General features: G+C 34.4%; 1 protein-coding gene across 7 annotated transcripts in view; it reads right to left on the reverse strand.

Annotated features, from left to right (window-relative positions):
• The window catches only part of RUNDC3B (RUN domain containing 3B), a 214,786-nt gene that overhangs the window by 176,715 nt on the left and 14,963 nt on the right, over window positions 1–23,108 (reverse strand). For all 7 annotated transcript variants that reach the window (XM_054496949.2, XM_054496952.2, XM_054496950.2 and 4 more), the window contains exon 2: window positions 15,574–15,689. In XM_054496949.2, coding sequence (XP_054352924.1) covers window positions 15,574–15,689 — 116 coding nt within the window. The remainder of the gene's footprint in view (window positions 1–15,573; window positions 15,690–23,108) is intronic.

Genomic DNA, 23,108 nt, shown 5'->3' on the forward strand with positions numbered 1-23,108 from the left:
AATTGACAAATGGATCTAATTAAACTTAAGAGCTTCTGTGCAGCAAAGGAAACTATCCATAGAGTAAAGAGACAACCTACAGAATGGGAAAAAAATATTTACAAACTATGCATCTGGCATGGGCTAATATCCAGCATCTATAAGGAGCTTAAGCAAATTTACAAGGAATAAACAAACCACTCCATAAAAATGTGGGCAAAAAACATGAACAGACACTTTTCAAAGGAAGCATACACACGGCCCACAAGCATATGAAAAGAAAGCTCAGTATCACTGATCATTAGAAAAATGCAAATCAAAACCACAATGAGATACCATCTCACACCAGTCAGAATGGCTATTGCTAAAAAGTCAAAAATAACAGGTGCTGGAGATGTTGCAGAGAAAAGGGGATGCTTATACACTGCTGTTAGAAATGTAAATTATGTCAGTCATCAGTCATCGTGGAAGACAGTATGGTAATTCCTCAAAGAGCTAAAAGAACTACCATTCGACCCAGCAACCCCATTACTGGGTATATACCCAGAGGAATATAAGTCATTCTACCATAAAGACACATGTACACGTATGTTCATTTCAGCACTAAAGAAAATGTGATACATATATGCCATGGAGTATTACACAGCTATAAAAAAGAATGAGATCATTTCTATTGCAGCAACATGGATCAAGCTGGAGATCATCATTCCTAAGTGAAATAATGCAGGAACAGAAAACCAAATATCGCATGTTATCACTTGTAAGTGGGAGCTAAACACTGACTACACGTGGAAAGAAGGATGAGAACAACAAACTCTGAGGTCTACTTGAGAGTGAAGGGTGAGAGGAAGGAGAGGATCAAAAAACTACCTTTCAGGTACTATGCTCATTACCTGGGTAACAAAATTATCTGTACACCAAACCCCATGAAATGCAATTTACCTAGATGACAAACCTGCACATGTACCCTTGAACCTTTTAGTTTAAAAAAGGAAATATTGCATTGAATCTATAGGTCACTTTGGGTAGTATGGACATTTAACAATAAAAATTCTTCCAACCCATGAGCATGAGATATACTTCTATTTATTTGTGTCTTCTTCAATTTATTTAACCAATGTTTAGTAATTTTCAGTGTACAGAGGTTTCATTTCCTTGGCTAAATTTCCTCCTAAGTATATTATTCTTTTCCGATGGAAATGGAACTGTTTTCTTAATTTCTGTTTTTGGATAGTTCATTTTTAGTATATAAAAATGTAACTTATTTTTGTATGTTGATTTTGTATCATACAACTTCACTGAATTTATTAATTCTAACCATTTTTTGGTATTTAGGGTCTTATACATGTAAGATAATTTAATCTGCAAACAGAGATCATTGAACTTCTTATGTTCTGACTTGGATACCTTTTATTTATTTTTCTTGCATAATTGCTCTAGCTAGGAGATCCAGAATGATGTTGAGTAGAAGTGGTAGGAATGGACTCCCTTGTCATGTTCTTGATCTTAGAGAGCTTTCAGCTTTTTACCACTGAACATGATGCTTACTGTGTGCTTGTTATATATGACCTTTATTATGCTGAGGTACATTACTTCTACACTTTAATTGTTGAGAATTTTTATTAAGAAAGGATGTTAAATTTTGTGAAATGCTTTGCTAAGCTTCTTGAATCTATAAATTTGTCTTCCCCAAATCTAGGAACTTATAGCTATTATTTTGTCAAATGTATTTTCTGTATTAATCTCTTCCTCCTCTCCTTCTAAGACTCCAATGACACAAACTTATATACTTTGCTATAAATTTTTAAATTTCTTCCTGTTCTGTTCTTCAGATTGGATCATTTCTATTGATTTACTCTGAAATTCATATATGCACCTCTATGATCTCCATTCTGCTTTAGAGCCTCATCTGATGAATGCTTTATTTCAGACATCATACTTTTAAATTTCCATGGTTCTTCCTGAAGATTTTATTTCTCTACTCAGAATTTCCATTTTTCTATTCATTTCAAGAGTTACACCTTACATCATGCAGCAGGGTTATAATGGCTGCTTTGATGTCTTTGCCTGATTATTCCAACATCTGGGTCATATCACAATAAGCATCTTTATTCCTTTGAGAATTGATCACATTTTCCTGCTTCCTTGTAAGTAAAGTAATTTTGGTTTTACCCTAGGTTTTATATTTTATTTTTTTAGAGATGGTATCTTGCTCTGTTGCCCAGTCTTGAGTGCAGCTGCTATCCCCAGGTACAATAATAGTGTACTACAGCCTTGAACTCCTGGCCTCAAGTGACCCTCCTGCCTCAGCTTCCTGGGTAGCTTGGACTACAGAAGCATGCCACCATGCCCGGCTATCCTGTATATTTTTAATTTAATATTATTTTAAAAGTGAATGACAGTGTCTTTCCTCAAAGTGCACAGAGACTAGAAGATATAAATATGTAAGCCAATAGCTATAACACATTGATAAATGCTGTATGAAACGAATTGCATGCCTCCAAAATTCACATGTTTAAGTCCTATCCCCAATATATCTGTATTTCAAGATAGGCACTATAAGGAGTGAATTAAGGTGAAATGAGGTATAAGGGTGGGGCCTTCATCCAGTAGGATCATACAAAGAGACACCAGAGAGCTCTCATTCTCTGTCTCCACCAAGTGAGGACACAGTGAGAAGACGACCAACCACCTACAAGCCAGAAGGAGAATGCTTGTGAGAAAGCAAATCAGCCAATATCTTGATCTTGGACTTCCCATCCTCCAGAACTGAGAAATAAATTTCTGTTACTTAAGCCTCTCAGTATGTAGTATTTTGTTATAGTACTCTAAGAACACTCAGAGAGTTAGGTTATTATTGGACTTACTCTACCTTGTCTAACACCATAAGTTCAGTAAGATTTTTCAACAGTAGCTTTTAAAGGCAATAATGTGGAAAAGTATACAATATTTTAAAAGATTAAAGATAAATAAAATCTATGCTGTATCAGAAAGATAGAGTAGAAAAATAATGGAAGTTTTCTTGAGAAATTTACTGAAAATAAAAATGTATACAAAGAATGCATAATTCAATAATACATGGTAGCGGTAGAAGAAAAGCCAACTGTAGGGAAAGCTTAGTAAGTATTGACTAGATAGATGGAAATAGAGAGAAAATGGGAAGAATGCAGCTGAACTGGACAACGAGATGGTTAGTTAATAGCATCAATGGGTAATAAACACAAGGAATAGATCTCATCATGCTTAAGTAGAAAAGAACCTTGTATTTACAATAAAATAAGAGGGATTAACAGACACGAGAAAGAAATAAAGGGCATCCAAACTGAAAAGGAAAAAGTCAAATTATCCTTGTTTTCAGATGATATGATCTTATATTTGGGATAACCTAAAGAATTCACCAAAAAGCTATTAGAACTGATAAACAAATTCAGTAAAGTTGCATTATACAAAATCAACATAAAAAAGTCAGCAGCTTTCCTACATGTCAACAGTGAACAATCTGAAAAAGAAATCAAGTACTATTATTTATAATTGCTATAAATAAAATACCTAGAAATAAACTTTACCAAAAAAGTGAAAGATCTCTACAATGAAAACTATAAAACACTGATGCCAGAAATTTAAGAGGACAAAAAAATTGAAAGATATTCCATGTTAGTGAATTGGAAGACTACTGTTAAAATGCCCATACTACTCAAAGCAATATACATATTCAATGCAATCCCTATCAAAATACCAATGACATTTTTCACAGAAATAGAAAAACCAATCCTAAAATTCATATGGAACCACAAAGACCCAGAATAGCCAAAGCTATCCTGAGCAAAAGAAACAAAACTGGAGGAATCACATTCCCTGACTTCAAAGTATACTACAGAGCTATTGTAATCAAAACACTATGGTACTGGCATAAAAAGAGATACATAGACCAACGGAGCAGAATAGAGAATGCAGACATAAATCCATAAAACTAAAGTTAACTCATTTTTGACAAAGATTCTGAAAATGTATATTGGGGAAAGGACAGTCTCTTCAATAAATGGTGCTGGGAAAACTGGTTATCCATATGCAGAAGAATGAAACTAGACCCCTCTCTCTCACTGTATACAAAAATCAAATCAAAATGGATTAAATACTTAAATCTAAAGCCTGAAAGTGTGAAATTATTAAAAGAAAACATTGTGGAAAGTCTCCAGGACATTGGACTGGGCAAGGATTTCTTGACTGACACCCCATAAGAACAGGGAACCAAAGCAAAAACGGACAAGTGAGATCACATCAAGTTAAAAAGCTTCCACACTGCAAAGCAAACAATCAACAAAGTGAAGAGATAACCCACAGTATGGGAGAAAATATTTGCAGACTACTCATCTGACAAGGGATGAATAAGCAGAATATATAAGGAGCTCAAACAACTCTACAGGAAAAAACTAATAATTAAACTTAAAATGGGCAAAAGATCAGAATAGATGTTTCTCAAAAGAAGACCTATAAATGGCAAACAGGTATATGAAATGGTGCTCAACATCATTGATCATCAGATAAATGCAAATCAAAAGAACAATGATATATTATTTCACTCCAGTTAAAATGGCTTTTATCCAAAAGACAAGCAATAATGAATACTGGTGAGGGTGTGGAGAAAAGGGAACTCTTATACACTGTTGGTGGGAATGTAAATTAGTACAGTCACTATGGAGAAAAGTATAGAGGTTTCTCATAAAACTTAAAATTAAACTACCATATGATCCAGCTATCCCAGTGCTAGATATATACCCAAAAGAAAGGAAACCAGTATACTGAAGAGATAGCTGCACTCCAATGTTTATTGAAGCACTATTCACAATAGCCAATTAGAAGAAACAGACAAATGAATAAAGAAAATGTGGTAAATATACACAAGGGAGTACTATTCAGCCATAAAAAATGAGATCCTATCATTGGCAAAAACATGGATGGAACTGGAGGACATTATGTTAAGTGACAAAAGACAGGCACAGAAAGACAAACTTTGCTCATTTTCACTTATTTGTGGGAACTAAAAATTAAAAACAGTTAAACTTATAGAGATAGACAGTAAAATAATGGTTACCAGAGGCTGGGGAGGGTAGTGAAGGTGGGGGGCAGTTAGTGGGGATGGTTAATGGGTACAAAAATATAGTTAGATAGAATTAATAAGATCTAGTATTTGATCACACAACAGGGTGACTACAGTTAACAATAATTTATTGCACATTTAAAAATAACTAAAGAGTATAATTGAATTGTTTGTAATGAAAAAAAATGAATGCTTGAAGTGGTGGATACCCTATTTATGCTGATGTGATTATTACACATTGTGTGCCTGTAAAAAACATCTCATGTACTCCATAATATATACACCTACTATGTACCCATAAAATCAAAAATTTTAAAAATTAAATCCATCAGAATAAAATCATTTAAAATATCTAATATCAATAAATAAAGCCAAAAAATGTAAATAACATTTGAAAAAAGATAATCAACAATTAAGAATACATCTTCTTCTCAAGATGGGACATTTATTAAAGTAACTATAAACTAGGCCCTTAAGTAAGTCTTACAAATTTCAACCAAATCTCCCATACAAACCAAATTCTGACTATAACTCAACTAACATAGAAGTAAATATGAAAAGGTAAAATCTCCTATTTTCAGAAACATAAAAAAACTTCCAAATTACTCATAAGACAAAGAAATGATCAGAACAAGTCGAAATTACTTAAAAATGAGTATTAATGAAAATATTACATTACTCAAACATAAATATAGCCAAAGCAGTAGTTGGAGAAAAATTTGAAAATTAATCTGCTAAGAGTCCAACACAAACATAATAGAGCCAAAGAAGATATAACAGAGGAAACAATAGTGCTATTAATATACATAAATGATCAGCAAAGCCATAAATTAGTTATTTGAAAGACTAATAAAACAGACAAATCTCTGGCAATACTGGTTAAGAAAAAAAGAAAAAGGAACTAATGATCATAAAATAAAAACAAAGAACTAAAAAAGTTTTAGACTTTACATCTCTTTAGAGAGCTTTAATTTTTAAAAACCATTCAGCTGAATTTATCTACTTTAAGTGTCACATTAAAGGAAACACTACAACTAGAGATTTAAAAATTGAGAGTATATGGGATAGAAGACAGTGACAACTTTAAGGAGAATACAAAATAGAATAACATCAAAGAAATCAACAACCTGAATAGAGCTGAAAGCATAAAGTGAATTAGTAGTTGAAGTGCATGTACACACACATATACACTCACTCACACTCATCATTTGACCCAGAGAGTTTTTACTGGTAACTTCTACCTAATAGATCATGATTCCAAACTTACGCAAAATTCCCCCAAAGAATGAAAAAAAGACAAAACACCTGCAATGCATCTTTTGAGGCTAGGATAACCTTGACAACAAAACCCAAAAAAGCACAAAACAGACTAATTTTACTCATAAACACAGAACTCAAACTTCTAAAATGTTATCAAACCTAAATCCTAAATCTGGCAAAGTAGATTAAAACAATATATGAGTCTCAAGTTGGATTTATCCTAAGAATATTCGGGTGATTTAACATGAGAAAAACAATTGATGTAATTCTTCACATTAAAAAATAAAGGCAACTTCTGGGATAGAACAAAATTAAGTAGATGTATTTTCCTCCTGCTAAATACAACTAAAAACTCTGGCTATTTTATGAAAACAAGCATTAAAAGATTCTGAAGGTGGAGATAAAAAGGAAGACTAGCTAGAAACCTCAGAACCCAGAGAACGACACAGCAGTAAGTTCCCCGGGTTTCTTTTTACCTCTTATACCCGGGACTGTGTGCTAGACAAATTAGCAAACTGTATCTACACTACAAATACAGGAACAACAAACTTGCTTTATCCTTTTCCTCTTGAGTGTTCTAAATTATCTTTGGTGGTGGAGAAAAAAAATTATAACACTGTCTCCTACATGTATGTAGAGGAAATATTTAAAACAACTATGCTATACACACAGGGTAGAATAAAGGGACATAAAGAAAGGTAAGATTCTTAAACTTCACACTGGAAAATGATACCAGTAGACTGGTATAATATAATACTTCAACCACTGAAAAATCTATACAAAGAGATACACTAAAAAACATATAAATAAAAATGGAATTCTAAAAAGTATTCAAACAGCCCCCTGGGAAGACAGAAAAAAGAAAACAGAGAAACCAAGAGCAGGGGGAACAAACAGAAAACTAAAAGTAAAATGGAAAGCCTAATGTATTTACCCTTATTCTTGTTTACTGTATCCTTTCTTCCTGTTATTCCAAAGTTTTGTTGTTGTTGTTGTTTGTTTTGAGACAGGGTCTCATTCTATTGCCCAGGCTGGATTGCAGTGGCATGATGGCACGATCACAGCTCACTGCAGCCTCAACTTCCTGGGCTTAAGTGATCTTCCCACCTCAGTCGCCCAAATAGGTGGGACCCACAGACGCATATCACCATGTCTGGCTAATTTTTTGTATTTTTTGTAGAGACAGGGTTTTGCCATATTGCCCAGGCTGGTCTTGAACTACTGAGCTCAAGTGATCCGCTTGCCTTGGCCTCCCAGCCTAAAGTTCTTTCTTTTATCATTTCCTTTCTGCTTAACGAATGTTCTTTAACCATTATTTGAGGGTAAGTCTGCCGGCAACACATTTCCTTAGTTGTCTTTCCTGTGAGAAGGTCTTAATGTTTCCTTCATTGCTGAAGAATAATTCTGCTGTGTTGACAGTTATCTTTCAGCACTTGAAATATGTTTTACCACTTCCTCCTGGCCTCCATGGTTTCTGATCAGAAATCTACTGTCATTCAATTGTTTTTTACTTGTAGGCAAGTTGTCATTTTTCTCTATTTGCAACATTTTTTCTTTGTCTTTATTTATTGGTTTAATTATTGTGCCTTTGGCATGAATTTCTTTGAATTTTTCCTATTTGTGGTTTGCTCTATTTCTTGAATCTGTTTGCTTATGTCTCTTGCTAACTTTGGGAAATTTTCAGCTGTTGAGTACTTTTTCAGTCTCACCTTCTTTCTTCTTTCCTTCAAGAATTCTCACAGGTGTCATCTTTTGTTATTGTCCCACAGGTCCCTGAGGCTCTGTTCATTTTTTAACAAGTCTAATTTCTCTCTGTTGTTCAGATTAGGAAATTTCTATTGTTTTGTCTTTCAGTTCACTGGTTCTTTCCCCTGTAACTCCCATTTTCCTGTTGGGTCCATCCACTGAACTTTTTCAGTTTCATATTTTTTCAGCACCAAATTTCCATTTTGGTCTTCTTTGTATCTTCCATTTCTTTGCCGTGGATTTCTACTTTTTCATTTGTTTCTCACATGTACTGCTCAAAGCATTTTAATCATGGATGCTTTAAAATCTTTGTCAGTGATTCTAACACCTCTGTCATCTCAGTGTTGACATCTATTGACTATCTTTTATTATGCAATCTGCGATCTTCCTGGTTCTTGGTATGACAAATGGTTTCAATGGAAAGCTGGACATATTCATATTATGTTATGAGACTCTGGATCTTATTTAAACCTTCTGTTTTAACTAGTTTTTTGTGACACTGCTCCCACAGGGGAAGGTGGGAGGGGGGCATTGCTTTATTACTGCCAAGTGGAGGATGAAGTTCAAGTTTCCCAATTGGCTTCCATTGACACCCAATAAGGGCATCCTCATTACTACTGTGTGGGACTTGGGAGTCCAGGCTTCCCACATGGTTTCCACTGGCATGGTACTTGGGGTGGTCTCCTTACCACTGGGTGACAGTGAAAGACATAACTCTCTAACAGGCCTCTTCTGACCCCACCCCATTATGGCCAGGAACCAGCACATTACTTTTGGATGAAGATGGCAGTCTAGGCTCCGCAGTGTGGTGTTCCATCAACATTGTGGGAAGGGGGCTGTTGGGGAAGAGAGAGAGAGTTTTTGACCAGCCAAGAGGGAAGAAATCTTATCTCTCTGGCCTTCTCTGATACCACCCTAATGGTAGTACTGGGACACTTTGTTACAGCCTCAGGAGGGCGGAATTCTAAGCTTCCCATTCAGCCTTTTTTAAGAGTAGGTGGTACTACGGTTTTTTTGTGTGATGTTTAAAGTAGAGCAGATACTGCTGAAAAGTTTTCTGTCTTGCTAGGCTGTTCTTTCTCTGGTCCTTTGGCTAGAGAGAATAGTATCTTGCGGAGAGGTTTTCATTGTTGTTGCTTTTTTCCCTTTGCCTGTTGAAATTTGCAGGCTCCTGGCTTATCCAACACCCAGTCTGGGATATATGAGGTAAGAAGTAAATCCAGGCAACCCACTACTGGGTCATTCCTAAGGTTCTAGTGTCCTTAATCAGTCTTTCTTCTACTCTCTACCTTTCAGAGTCTTCTTATGTTTGTTTTATGTATAATGCCCAGGGTTTATTATTGTACTTAGTGAGAGAAATAGGGGAAAGTATGTCACGTTCATCTTCCCAGAGGTAGAAGTCTTCCTAAATTGCATTTCCCTCCCACCATTTGATAGAAGCTATGAATGAGGGCAGGGATTTTTGTTTAATTCCCTACTGTCTGCCCAGCACTTACAACAGTGCTAGGCATATAGTAGATACTCAATAAATGTAGTTGAATAAATAAATGAAAAAATGCATTTATAGTGACCCATTACATTATGTTTTTGAATGAGTAACTTGAAATTTAAGTAGCTTAGTGATGGATAAATAAGTTTAGAAGAAAAATAGTGGTGAACTATAATACAACTGACAAGTTAAAAAACAAATCAATTGATCTTCCTCTATAAATGAAATTAAATAATTAGGTTTTTTTTAAACTACCAGTTAAGTCTACCAACTTAGACTAAATCTAACTCTGTTTTGGAAAATGAGTATCCTCTAACTTCTTTCTCTTCTTTATTCTATTTTCCTCCTCCCCTTTTCTCTTCCTTTGCTTTCTCTTTCTTCTCCTATCATTTTTTCTCAAGTGTCCAAAACAAACCTTGATATTTTTTCTTTTCCTAAACATGTTCTTCTTTTTCAGTCACCCTGGGTAATGACCACATCCAGACTAGAATCTCTGCATCGTTCCAGTCCTCAGCTTTCTCCTACCCACAACCAACCAGTTCCTAAGATTTCTTATTACTACTAATGCATACCGTATTTTCTAGCTTCACTGGTTAGTCTCTTCTTTCTTCTTTTTTCTTTGAATAAACTTATAACTGTATTAATTTTTTCTTTTTAAAAATTATTTAAAAATTTTTAAATTGACAAATACAAATTGTATATATGATGGACATGTTTTGAAATTTGTATATATTGTGGAATGGCTAAATTGTACTAATTAACAAATTAACATATGTATTACCTCACTTTCTTAGTCCATTTTTGTATTGCTATAACAATACCTGAAACTGGGTCATTTATAGAGAACTGAAATTTATTTCTCATAGTTCTAGAGGCTGGGAAATCCAAGATCAAAGCATCATCAGATTTGGGGTCTAGTGAGGGTCCTGTCTCTGCTTCCAAGGTGGTACCTTGAACACTACATCCTCTAGAGTGAAGGAATGTTGTGTCTCCAAATGGCAGAAAGCAAAATGGCAAAAAAGGACAAACTCCCTCTGTCAAGCCCTTTTATAGAGGTTATTAATCCATTCATGAGGGTTCTGCCCTTATGAGCTAAGAACACCTCCCAAAAAGCCCCACATCCCAACACTGTTGGACGGGGGGTTAGGTTTCCAGCATATGAATTTGAGGGGACACATTTAAACCATAGCCCTCATATACTCACCATTTTTTGGTGAGAACACTGAAAATATACTCTTTTAGGAATTTTCAAATATCCAATACACTTTAACTATAGTCAACATTTTGTACAATAGATCTCTTGAACTTATTCCTATTTAACTGAATTTTTATATCCTTTAACCAACATCTCTCTGATCCCTCTCCTTCCAGCACATGGTAACCACCATTCTACTCTCTACTTCTATGAGTTCAACTTTTTTAGATGCCATATATAAGGAAGTCATGCAGTATTTGTCTTTATGTGTCTGGTTTATTTCACTCAACATAATGTCTTCTGGGTCATCCATGTTGTCACAAATGACAGGATTTTCTTCCTCTTAAAGGCTGAATAGCATTCCATTGTTTATATATGCAACTTTTTTTTTTATCGACTCATCAGTAGATGGACAATTAGGTTGAGTCCTTATCTTGGCTAGTGTGAATAATCCTGCAATGAACATGGGAGTAGACATAACTCTTCGAGACACTGATCTCATTTCTTTGGCTATGTACCTAGAAGTGGGATTGCTGGTTTACATGGCGGTTCTATTTTTATTTTTATTTAATCACATAGAAGACTAATGGCAGTCCTGTTTTTAATTTTTTGAGGAACCTCCATAATGTTTTCTGTAATGGCTGTTCTAAATTTACATTCCCACTGCAAGGGTTCCCTTTTCTCCACATCTTCTCCAGCACTTGTTATCCTTTGGCTGTTCGATAATATGCATTCTAACGAGGGGATATCTCACTATGGTTGTAATTTTCATTTATTTGCTGTATAGTGATTTTGAGCACCTTCTTATATACCTGTTGGCCATTTGCATATCTTATTTGGGAATGTCTATTCAGGGTCTTTGCCTAAATCAGGCTATTTATTTTCTTACTATTGATTTGTTTGAGTTCCTCATATATTTTGGATATTAGCCCCTTATCTGATGTGTTGTTTTTAAATATTTCTTCCCTTTTTGTAAATTGTCTCTTTACTCTGATGATGTAATTTAGTTTGATGTAATTCCACTTGTTTATTTTCCTTTAGTTGCCTGTGCTTGTGGTGTCAAATCCAAAAATGTCATCACCCAGACCAATGACATGGAGCTTTTTCCCTATGTTTTCTTCTAGTAATTTTACAGTTGTAGTAGATAGATCTTACATTTAATGCATTTTGAGTTGATTTTCTTCTGTAGTGTGAAGGGTCTAATTTCATTCTTCTACATGTGACTAACCAGTTGTCTCAACACTCTTTATTAAAGAGACTGCCCTTTCCCTAGTGGGTGTTTTGGCACTTTTGTTGAAAATAGACCATAAATGCATGGATTTACCTGCGGGTTCTCTATTCTATTCTATTATTTGTCTGTTTTTATGCCAGTAACATACTGTTTTAACTAATACAGCTTTGCAGTATATTTTGAAGTCAAGCATTTTGATGCCTCCAGCTTTGTTCTTTTTGCTCAAGATTGCTTTGGTCAGGGTCTTTTGTGGTTCCATATTAATTTTCAGGATTGTCTTTTTCATTTCTGTGAAAAATGACCCTGAAATTTTGGTAGAGATTTCAGTGAACCTGTAGATTACGCTGGGTAGATTGTTAATACTAACATTTTAATAATATTAATTTTTCAATCTATCAACACATATATCTTTCCACTTATTTGTATTTTTATCTCTGAAGTGGATAAAGAAGGAAAAAAATACTGCATTTATCCCTATCAAACTTCAGCTCAGGCAAACTAATTTAGAGAAATAAAATATAAGCTATAGTTCAATTTTTTAAAAGCCTTGGGATTTTACTCAGCCTCAATTTCAATGTGAACCAAAAGTCTATGTAATCTTAAATTCTGACTAATACAGAGTTTAGCCTATCTGAAGCACTTTACTCAGCTCTGAGAACCAGATTTTTAAGAGCAATACTAACAAATCAGTGGTAAGCCAGAAGATTAAGTAAGACTGTGGTGGTTCCAGAAGATTAAAGAAACTAGGGATACCTTACCTGGGAGAAAGAAAAGAGGGAACTTGGGAAAAGGATTATAAAATAGCTATATTTTAATATTTATTGGTATTAGGCTCACATTTGAAAAAAAAGTAGCAGAAAAAAGACCAAAGCACAATATGATAGGTTGGTTTCATATACATAAGAATTTTCAAATAATCTAACCTGTCCAATAATGTGATGGACTGCTTTATTTAGTTCTCAGAGATCAGAAGTGTTAAGGCAAAGACTATCTGTCCCCCTGTTAGAAATACTGTTCAGTAGATTGCTTCAGCAGGAAAGAGGATAGAAAACAGTAGTGCTTCTCAATCTGTGATCCTTTGAACTACCTGAAGTGGTACTATGGAGTTTTGAATAGGTTGCAATTGTTGCTGAGCAGGCAAAATGCCTAACTTCTCCATCCTGGCTTCAACAAAATGTTCTACATATTCATCCAGCTTTTGCAGTGGCTTTTATTAGGAGTGGTAGGGTTAGGGTGGAGAGAAGTATTATGCTTTAAATAAATAAATAAAAGTTCAAAAATTACTGAAGGACCTGAATGAAGATCTCTTTCAATTCTAATATTGTTATTAATTCTTATTTCTCAGCTATATCCTAGGAAAGTAAGATCAACATCTTATTGAGAGATTACTGCAAATAAGATTAATATATATGATTTTAAAAGCCTCCTTTTCTTCAATAACGGGGCTTTTAGAGTAAAGTAACTGTCTCAGCTCTTCATTTTGCCTGTATCAGCACAGCCTATACTGTGTCTGGGGGAGATTTTATCTTTCTCTGGAAAAGTTTAATGTTGAAAACGAATGTCCTTTTACTTCAAAAATAACCAGTAGCTGTAGAAAAGTAGATCTTAGAAACACACGAAGTTATAAAATTTTAATTTGTATTTTTATAAAGGAAAACACTGGAAAAATTAGTTGCTATATAACTAAATCATAAGTGAAGAGTCTACTATCAAAATAATTATATGACTTCTCCAAAAGTAAAAGCAATTTGTTATATATTAAAATACCAAAAAAAAGGAAATAATACATAAAAGTCCCAGATGCTTGCATCTTTAAAATACCTCATCTCAAAAGTTACAGATTATTTCATACTTCCTACTATATATATATATATATATATATATATATAAATCAGTGACCACAAGAGTCAAGTAACAGAAATTTTTAAATTAACTTACCTAGCTTAAAAAATTAACACAAATCTCGCTGTATCAGATTTCTTACTATATCTTAGTCACACAAGTAGAATTCTTATCCATAAATCAACTGGGGATTCTATTTTCATTATAGTATTATTCAGAAATAACATTAATGGATTTGATTGTTTAGAAATAATTCTGAAGGGGTGTGATCTATATTTTGCTGAAGCACAACTCAGAAGATGGCAGATTGGTGTGCAGGAAGCATCCACTTACGTAGTAGTGAGTCTGCCCAACCACTTGGCATGGGAGTCTCAACATAGCCTTACTGTTCATTTGCTATTGATAGTTTTCTATTGATAGTTTTTGTGAGAGAATCATATGTTAAATGGTATACCAGATCAAGGGAATTAGGTTTTAAGGTAAAATTCTCACGAACATCAAGGTACATCAGAGTCTATTCTATTCCATATACTTTTTAGTCAGGCATTGTTTATAAATTTATGCATAAAACTTAAAAATACGATCATCACACAATATAGTATCTAATAATATCTCAAAATACTTCCATATCCTTTGCTTTTATAAAAATTTTATTTTCTTATAAAAGGTAACATTAATGGCAGAAAATTTAGGAAACACAGAACAGCAAAAAGGAGGGAAAAAAACCCTTTTAAAATGCAAAACAACCAAATTTAACAGAAAAAAGCATTAGCAATTTTAGGAACCCCATTTTAAATTGCAGAGGGATAAATGAATTCATATTTTTTCTCCCATGTAGTTTAAATTCAATCCTTTGCTCTGGGCCCACAGTACTGCTCAACTCATTTAAACACTTATATTAAAACCTGGATGCTTTCAGAATCAAAAAGTACAGAATAGAATTAATCTTCAGATTACACCTGAGATTCTCATAAGTTATGTTACCAAAGCCAGTTACTACTACTGATGTGAAACTATATCATTAAGATTGTAAAGATAATAAAAAACTTAAGTGAAAATATCTGATGATCAAGTTTGCTTTAGGAAGACCAGATAATGGGATTAATGTGATAAAGTTAGTACTTATTGTTACTAAGATTTATACTATATAATACTTCTTCAATTTTAGCAACTATATTTTATAGATCTTTTTAATTTAAAAAATCTAAAATTCAGAGAGAATATAGCTTCTACGTTCCCCTTTAAATTGTTGAGAATTATATTTCTAATGTAAGTATACTTTTTGATTTCAGAAAACCAAAGACAAGCATGTCTCTTACATACCTCTTTTTTAACCTACTACCTGCTAAAACATTTACAAAGATACCTAAGTTTAAGAAAGTAGATGCTAAACAAATAAACATAATGCCTGGAATGCTTCTTTGTAAATTGATTAAAACACCATCTAGTAACCTTTGGGATGGGCTTCCTTTCAATTTAAGCTTTTATTTTAATTACTTATGGAAAGTCACGTTTCTCCTTGTATGTGGCAATTAACACAAGATTTTCAATGCATCCCAGAAATAGGTGTAAGTCTGAGAACAGAGGCTCTTTTGTAGTCACACAGGCCAAAAGATTTGACATTTCACATTGTAGAATGTTGGCTAAGTCACACAGACTGTATGATTTCTAAAATTTCAAGCTTATTATAAAGACAGCTTGTGGGAGAATAAATAGTACATTAGTGCTTTTACCTTTTAGCCGGTGGCTTAAAATCTGTTCCAAAATAGCTGCAAAATTGTTAAATTCAGGAGAAGAATCATCAATTGTCTCAAAGCACGACCGATCAATCAGGGTCTTCACAGAAAACCTATGAAAAAAAGATTATTGTTGCTTTTAGGCAGAGTTGATTCATTCCCTAAGTATGAAAAAAATGGGAGGAAGGCAATTTGGGGAAGAATTGTAAAAATATTTTATAAGAGTATAACTTCTGAAAAACCCCATTTATTCAAATTTACTCTGTAAATGGAAATTTTTACAGAAAGAGGAGTCTTTTTATTGATATATTTCCTATCTCCTCTGGTCAGAATGTTTGTGTACTCCCAAAATTCATATGTTGATACCTAATCCCCAAAGCAATAGCATTAAGGGTTAGAGCCTTTGGGAGGTGATTAGATAATGAGGGCAGAGCTTTCATGTACAGAATTAGTACTCTTATAAAAGAGGCCTGAGGGAACTTGTTTGCCTCTTCTGCCATGTAAAGACACACAGAAGGTGTCATCTATGAGGAATGGGCTCTCACCAGACACTCAATCTGATGGTGCCCTGATCTCGGCCTTCCCAGCCTGCAGAACTGTGAGCAACAAATTTCTGTTGTTTATAAATTACCTGGTTTAAGGCAATTTGTTAAAGCAGCCTGAAAGGACTAAGAGAGTATCTATTGAAAAAACTAAGACTTAGAAATAGCTAATTGTCCCCATTAAAATCAAAATGTGACCTAACTAAATTTACTCCAAAATACTCAAAAACAATAATACTACTTGTAAGAAATTTGAGCTGCAGACTCAAATGCTTTTGAGAGTTTCTGAGCACAAAATAGAATAAAATAGGATGTGAGCATTAATGAGAAGAATACGTCTGTATTAGTCTGTTTTCACACTGCTAATAAAGACTTACCCGTGACTGAGTAATTTATAAAGGAAAGAGATTTAATTGACTCACAGTTCTACATGGCTGGGGAGGCCTCACAATCATGGCAGAAGATGAAGGAAGAGTAAAGGGTTGTTTTACATGGCAGCAGGCAAGAGAGCATGTGTAGGGGAACTCTCCTTTACAAAACTATCAAATCTTGTGAGACTTATTCACTACTACAAGAACAGCATGGGAAAGGCCCGCCCCCATGATTCAATTACCTACCACTGGGTCCCTCCCACAACACATAGGAATTATGGGAGCTACAATTCAAGATGAGATTTGGATGGGGTCACAGACAAACCATTTCAACATCCAAAGTTTTTATGAGCTTATAAATAGCAAAACCTGCAAATCTGTAAAGTGTACTATATTTTTCCTTATCAGAATGTCCTTTGTCTCTATTTTTGACTGTCAAAAATCAACATATTTTCCAAGTCTCAACTCAAATGTCATCTTCTCAATGGAGAATTATCCAACCTGCATATTCCTACTACAAACAAACATTTTATTTGTATTTATTTCCCTTAAGAGACAATTATAATTTATCTTACTGCTATCATTTGTGTTTTCAATCTTTATCTTATTAGAACACAATTCATTCAGGCAGAAACATGCTTTCTGAACTATGTATCTCCCTCAGCACCTAGGACAATTCTTTGAATGTTGTACTCAGTAGGTACCTGTTGATTTATTTGTAAGCTCTATTTTGAAAGAATGGTAAATAAATGTTTAAACGTCCTATCATGGCAAGACCCAACATATAGTTTATGGGTTTTAACATGTGTAGATTCATATAACCACCATCAAAATCAGGATACAAAACAGTCCTGTTACCTCAAACAACTCCCTCATGCTCTTTATAGTCATATCCTATAAAGGATGGTATATGAGTGCCTAAGACGGAGAATCAAGAAGATAAGGGGAGCTGTTAAAGAATTAGAAATAAAAACTATAAAGGAGATAAAAGAGTACAAGCTTTTTTTTAGGTTTTACTCTTGATAGTTATGCTATTCAATCAGGACAGAAAATACAGGAGACAGGCATAAAGGGAAATATAGAAAGATTTGTTTATATAGGTTATATCTAGTATTTACCATATTAGAAATTGAACTAAAAGATTTTAAATACAGGCAGTCCTCACTTAGCACAGCAGTACAGGACCATAACAGTAACTCTGCAAGTTGAAACCATGCAAAATAATCTTTATAATTAATTAAAAATTATAATTTTCCTGTGACCTTTATAAATTTTTGTCAAAACATTAAAAATTTTCTTACAACCAGTTATATCGGGAAATAAAAAATACTAAAACAGATTTATTTAGTACACTGTACTTTAAAACATTAGAAACACTGAGAATTCAAGTGTTTTACTTCTCTGTAAGAAACTTATGAAGAGTAGTCTGAACAGTGCTTGCCTCATTCTTCTCATTTAGTACAACTTAAGATATAGTGTAAGCCTCTTTTTTTATCTTTTGGCAAACTGCCATATTTCTTGAACTAGCTTCCAATATGTTTTCCTTTACACTTTCAATGCTGTGAAATACCTCTGAGAAGCCCTTTAATGCGAAGTGTTCTGTCAGTGTCACTTCCTCTGGGACATTTTCATCCTTTCTGTTGCAACCACTTTCCTCATTTTTATATCAACATTTGCCTCCACTAAGTTCCTTTGGCTGCATATCTAGATTCTCTTAAACAGGAGAAATGTACACATTCCCATGATCAACGACTTCTTCTGCAACTCCCTTTATATTCATGCAAATCTCACTTTGAGCATTATCATTTTCCATTTCTTTTTTTTTTTTTTTTTTGAGACAGAGTCTCGCTCTGTCACCCAGGCTGGAGTGCAGTGGTGCGATCTTGGCTCACTGTAAGCTCTGCCTCCCCGGTTCACGCCGCTCTCCTGCCTCAGCCTCCTGAGTAGCTGGGACTACAGGCGCCCACCACCAAGCCCGGCTAATTTTTTGTATTTTTTAGTAGAGACGGGGTTTCACTATGTTAGCCAGGATGGTCTCGATCTCCTGACCTTGTGATCCACCCGCCTCGGCCTCCCAAAGTGCTGGGATTACAGGTGTGAGCCACTGCGCCCAGCCTATCATTTTCCATTTCTTTTCTGTACTTTCATCTCTGCAAGTTGGCCAATTTACTCTTTTTGATTATCCATTTTCAGATGCATAGGGACCAATCCTAGACAGACTTTGAAATAAGTGATATTATTGGTGTCTGATTATGATGTGTATTTGTTAGTTATGTAATGGTTTGTGGACTAAAGAGCTAGTGGCAAAATGTGTATTTTCTGCAACTACTCACAACTGAATTACAATGGTAATTCAAATGGAAACCACGTTATTGTAGGACTGATGTTACTTAACTAAATTATGAAATACTGGGACCATGCAAAGTAAGAACTGCCTGTATTTATTTACTAATTATAAACAAAATAAATTCATTACATGTTGCAGAAAAATATATTTTTATGAAAATTGTATTTTCCAAAAGAAAAATGTAGCAAGAATAGCACTGTTTACATGTTTGCAAATATCTTTAATGTGTTTAACAGATGACAATTATATTACTGTTTTTGCATTCAAGCTATTATAATAGCACACATTATGTAGCTTCTGGAAAACTCCAGCATACACTTCTAAGAAAATGGGAATTTTTAATAAAAAAGACAAAGAAAAGGACAATAACAATAACAACAAAAGAGAATGGAAATTTTAAAAGGCAAATAATGTCTTAGAATACTTAAGAAAATAATTTTGACTTTGTGGACCTCTGAAAGCATCTGGGTCCAGAAGTACACTTTCAGAAATGCCACCCTATGGCATTCTTGGTGTGTAATGAAATAACTCTCCTATGAAACGAGAATGATACAAATTATATACCATTACATATATTTGGGATAATGGAAAATATAATCACTCAAATAATTTTCAGTCTTCTTTGGTTCAGATGAACCCTGATTGAGAAATGCTGAGATAGATTAATGTTCGACTAGATAGTATTATCTACAACAGCAACTGGAGCTCAATGGAGTAAATTATCATGCAATAACGGGAAATAACATATAGGAAGTAACACTGATAAAGTTAGTTTCTTGTACCTAACGGATGGATAGTCAAGTTAGACAAATGCCAGATGTAATGCATAGTAAATGGATAGAAACAAAAAGATAAAGAGAAAACAGATTTAAAAGGGACTTGAAAACTTTTATTTCCTATGTCCATCTCAGTGACAATACATGAGAATAATGCTGCCAATCCTTGGCAAACATTTAATAAGAAATAATAAGTACAATGTGTAGGCAAAGGAAATGAGAAATGTTTCTAAAATGAATAAATAAAAAGCACACAATCTCCACCTCCACCTTTGACCTGAATAGAAGGAAATTTCTGAATGTATTTCTCTAATCTTCATTCAGTAGAATGGAATAAGAAAGCTAAATCTGCAACCACACTGCTCAAGGAAGGAATAATCTACTGCTTGTAAAAATTATGCCATTAAGATAGTAATGCACCTCCATAAAATAAACCAAAATTTATATTTGAAAACAAAATTAACAAAGTGCTTAATTCATCAAAAATAAAAATCTAGGTTAGAACTCAATTTCCACCTTTAACAGTCTGATAAGATTTTAGTTACTATGTTCTCCAGGAATAACACTAAATTACCTAACAAACTATTTACTTTGTAAAATGTAGTGGGAAGAAAAAGCCATGGCTATTACTGCATATATTTTCATATCATCAAGAGACCTATATGGATCAATCAGTAGTCAACAAAATGCACAAATATTTTTCTACATTACCCGTAGGTTACGTTCCTACAGAAGACACTATCTGTGTCATAAAAACATAAAATGTCAAATCTCAGAGCACTAAATTACTTTAAACTCAACAGCTAACTAAAAACTAAAACAAAAGCAAAGTCCAAATATCCCAAAGCATATCCTTAGACACAATTTCTATGATTTTCAAGCATAAAGACATTTAAGGGTGAGAAAGCATTACAAAAATTTCTATTATATCGAAGTCAGTAATGAAGAAAAATAATGTTCTCCAGCTTTGCTTCATCATTCATATCCTGCTCTCCTCCCTCCAACACAACCCAAAATTTCAGAAGGCAAATCAATCCCTTAGAGTCTATGCTTCACTTTCAGCTAACCGACTCTTCCCACTCAATACTCACTTCTCTAAAATCATATAGCTAGTCATGAGTATATACCAGAGTAATGAGAATCTGTCCTCCATAACACAGTAACTAAGATGTGCTATAAAAATCAAACCTGTAAAAAGAATTTTAATATATCTAAGAAATATCACACAGATGCTGAGCTATTTCCTGATAATGATGACATTAATATTAGTCATCTGTTTCCTAAAAAGGAATGATTTTTAAATAATGAAATGACAATTTGATGAATGTCTAAAAATATCAAATCAAGTCTAAGTAACAGCTTTTACATAAAGATTAAAAATCAAAAGTTTACATAAAAGAGACTTATATTTAAGATTTTGAAATGAAGTTTTTGAAATGTCTCTATTTAAAAAGATTCTCTTTCCCACCTTCAAAGTCCAAGGAAATTTTTCTTAGCTTAGAAATAAGAAAGAATGGGCCAGTCGTGGTGGCTCAAGCCTGTAATCTCCATACTTTGGGAGGCCGAGGCAGGTGGACAACCTGAGATCAGGAGTTCAAGACCTGCCTGGCCAACATGATGAAACCCCATCTCTACTAAAAATACAAAAAATTAGCTGGGTGTGGTGGTACACGCCTGTAATCCCAGCTACTCAAGAGGCTGAGGTAGGAGAATCGCTTGAACCCAGGAGGTGGAGGTTGCAGTGATCTGAGACTGTGCCACTGCACTCCAGCCTGAGCAACAAGAGCAAAACTCCGTCTCAAAAAAAAGAAAGAACGATTGTGACTAAAATCTTAAAACCTAAGAAAGCATGGACTACCTTTTTCCCTTTGTCAACATAGCAAGAGAAATGAGATAGTTAACAAACTGTTTAAAACATATTAATTACATCCATATTACATTAATTCCTTCCATAGTTCATAGATTTGTAACATAATTATAATGAAAAATAATTTAAAAATTTTAAATGAGGACAAATCAAAAATAATTTTTCTTAAATGTCTATAGTTTCTATTAGAAATTATTTTTACAGTGAAAATTCATCTTTAATATTTAATGTTCTGCATTAATAATATATATATCCATATATACACAGAGAGAATAAGTAGGAAAAAAATTATATTCCTATCCCTTTACAACAGGCATATATTATTTGGCCATTTATCCAATATGCTTCAGGAAAAAAAAATGTTCAAATAAAATAGATTTTCTTATCTATACCATGTTATATCCCTTTATATGGAATGATATCTGAAGATAACTAATGTACATGAAAACATCTAGAATCATCACATTTCAAAACTTAAAAGGGCTCACAAAGGTTAAAGTCATTAATAAGAGTGATGTTTTTAATAGAACGTAAGTATCCAAAATATGAGACAGAGAACTCTCCACTATTTCAAACCAAATTTAGAATATTCCTTATTATATGTCATTGCTGTTAGCAGTCTCTAACACAGGGGTGAGGTAATTATCCTCTGCCATTAAAATAACAGTCAGCATCAATGATCAACAAAGAGATGGCTTCCAAGAGATATGACACAATCCACACCAAACATAATATAAGCAGTGACTACAGGTGATAATAAGCACAATACCCAGAGATATCTGTTCACTGGAAGGCCTATTTTCTCTCTTATATTTTACATCAGAAACACAAGAGAATTTTTCAGAATCAACAATTTGCAGGTCTGGGTACGGTGGCTCACGCCTGTAATCCCAACACTTTGGGAGGCCAAGGCGGGTGGATCACCTGAGGTCAGGAGTTTGAGACCAGCCTGGCCAACGTGGTGAAACTCCATCTCTATTAAAAATATAAAAATTAGCTAGGTGTGGTGGCACAAGCTGGCTACAAGCTGGGACTTGTAGTCCCAGCTACTCAGCAGGCTGAGGCAGGCGAATCACTTGAACCTGGGAGGAACAGGTTGCAGTGAGCCGAGATGGTGCCAGTGCACTCCAGCCTGGGTGAAAGAGCAGAACAAACAAACAAACAAACAAAGTAATTTCCCTTCTTTTTTCAAATATTATGCAACTTATGAATTCTCGGCCGGGCATGGTGGCTCATGCCTGTAATCCTAGCACTTTGGGAGGCTGAGGCAGGCAGATTGCCTGAGCTCAGGAGTTCAAGACTAGCCTGGGCAACATGGTGAAACCCTGTCTCTACTAAAATACAAAAAAAAATCAGCTGAGCATGGCGGCATGCACCTGTAGTCCCAGCTACTCAGGAGGCTGAGGCAGGAAAATTGGTTGAACCTGGGGGGCAGAGGTTGCAGTAAGCCCAGATCATGCCCCTGCACTCCAGCCTGGCAACAGAGCGAGACTCCCTGCCCTGCACCCACACACCCCAAAAAGAATTCTCAAACATCATGTGTATTTTCCTCTTTCTTTTCTAATATAATTTTAATCTATTTAAAATATTTTATAACGAGAAAAAATACCTTTCACATATCCTTTAAGC

This window comes from Pongo pygmaeus, chromosome 6, assembly GCF_028885625.2.
Source record: "Pongo pygmaeus isolate AG05252 chromosome 6, NHGRI_mPonPyg2-v2.0_pri, whole genome shotgun sequence".
Taxonomy (NCBI): domain Eukaryota; kingdom Metazoa; phylum Chordata; class Mammalia; order Primates; family Hominidae; genus Pongo; species Pongo pygmaeus.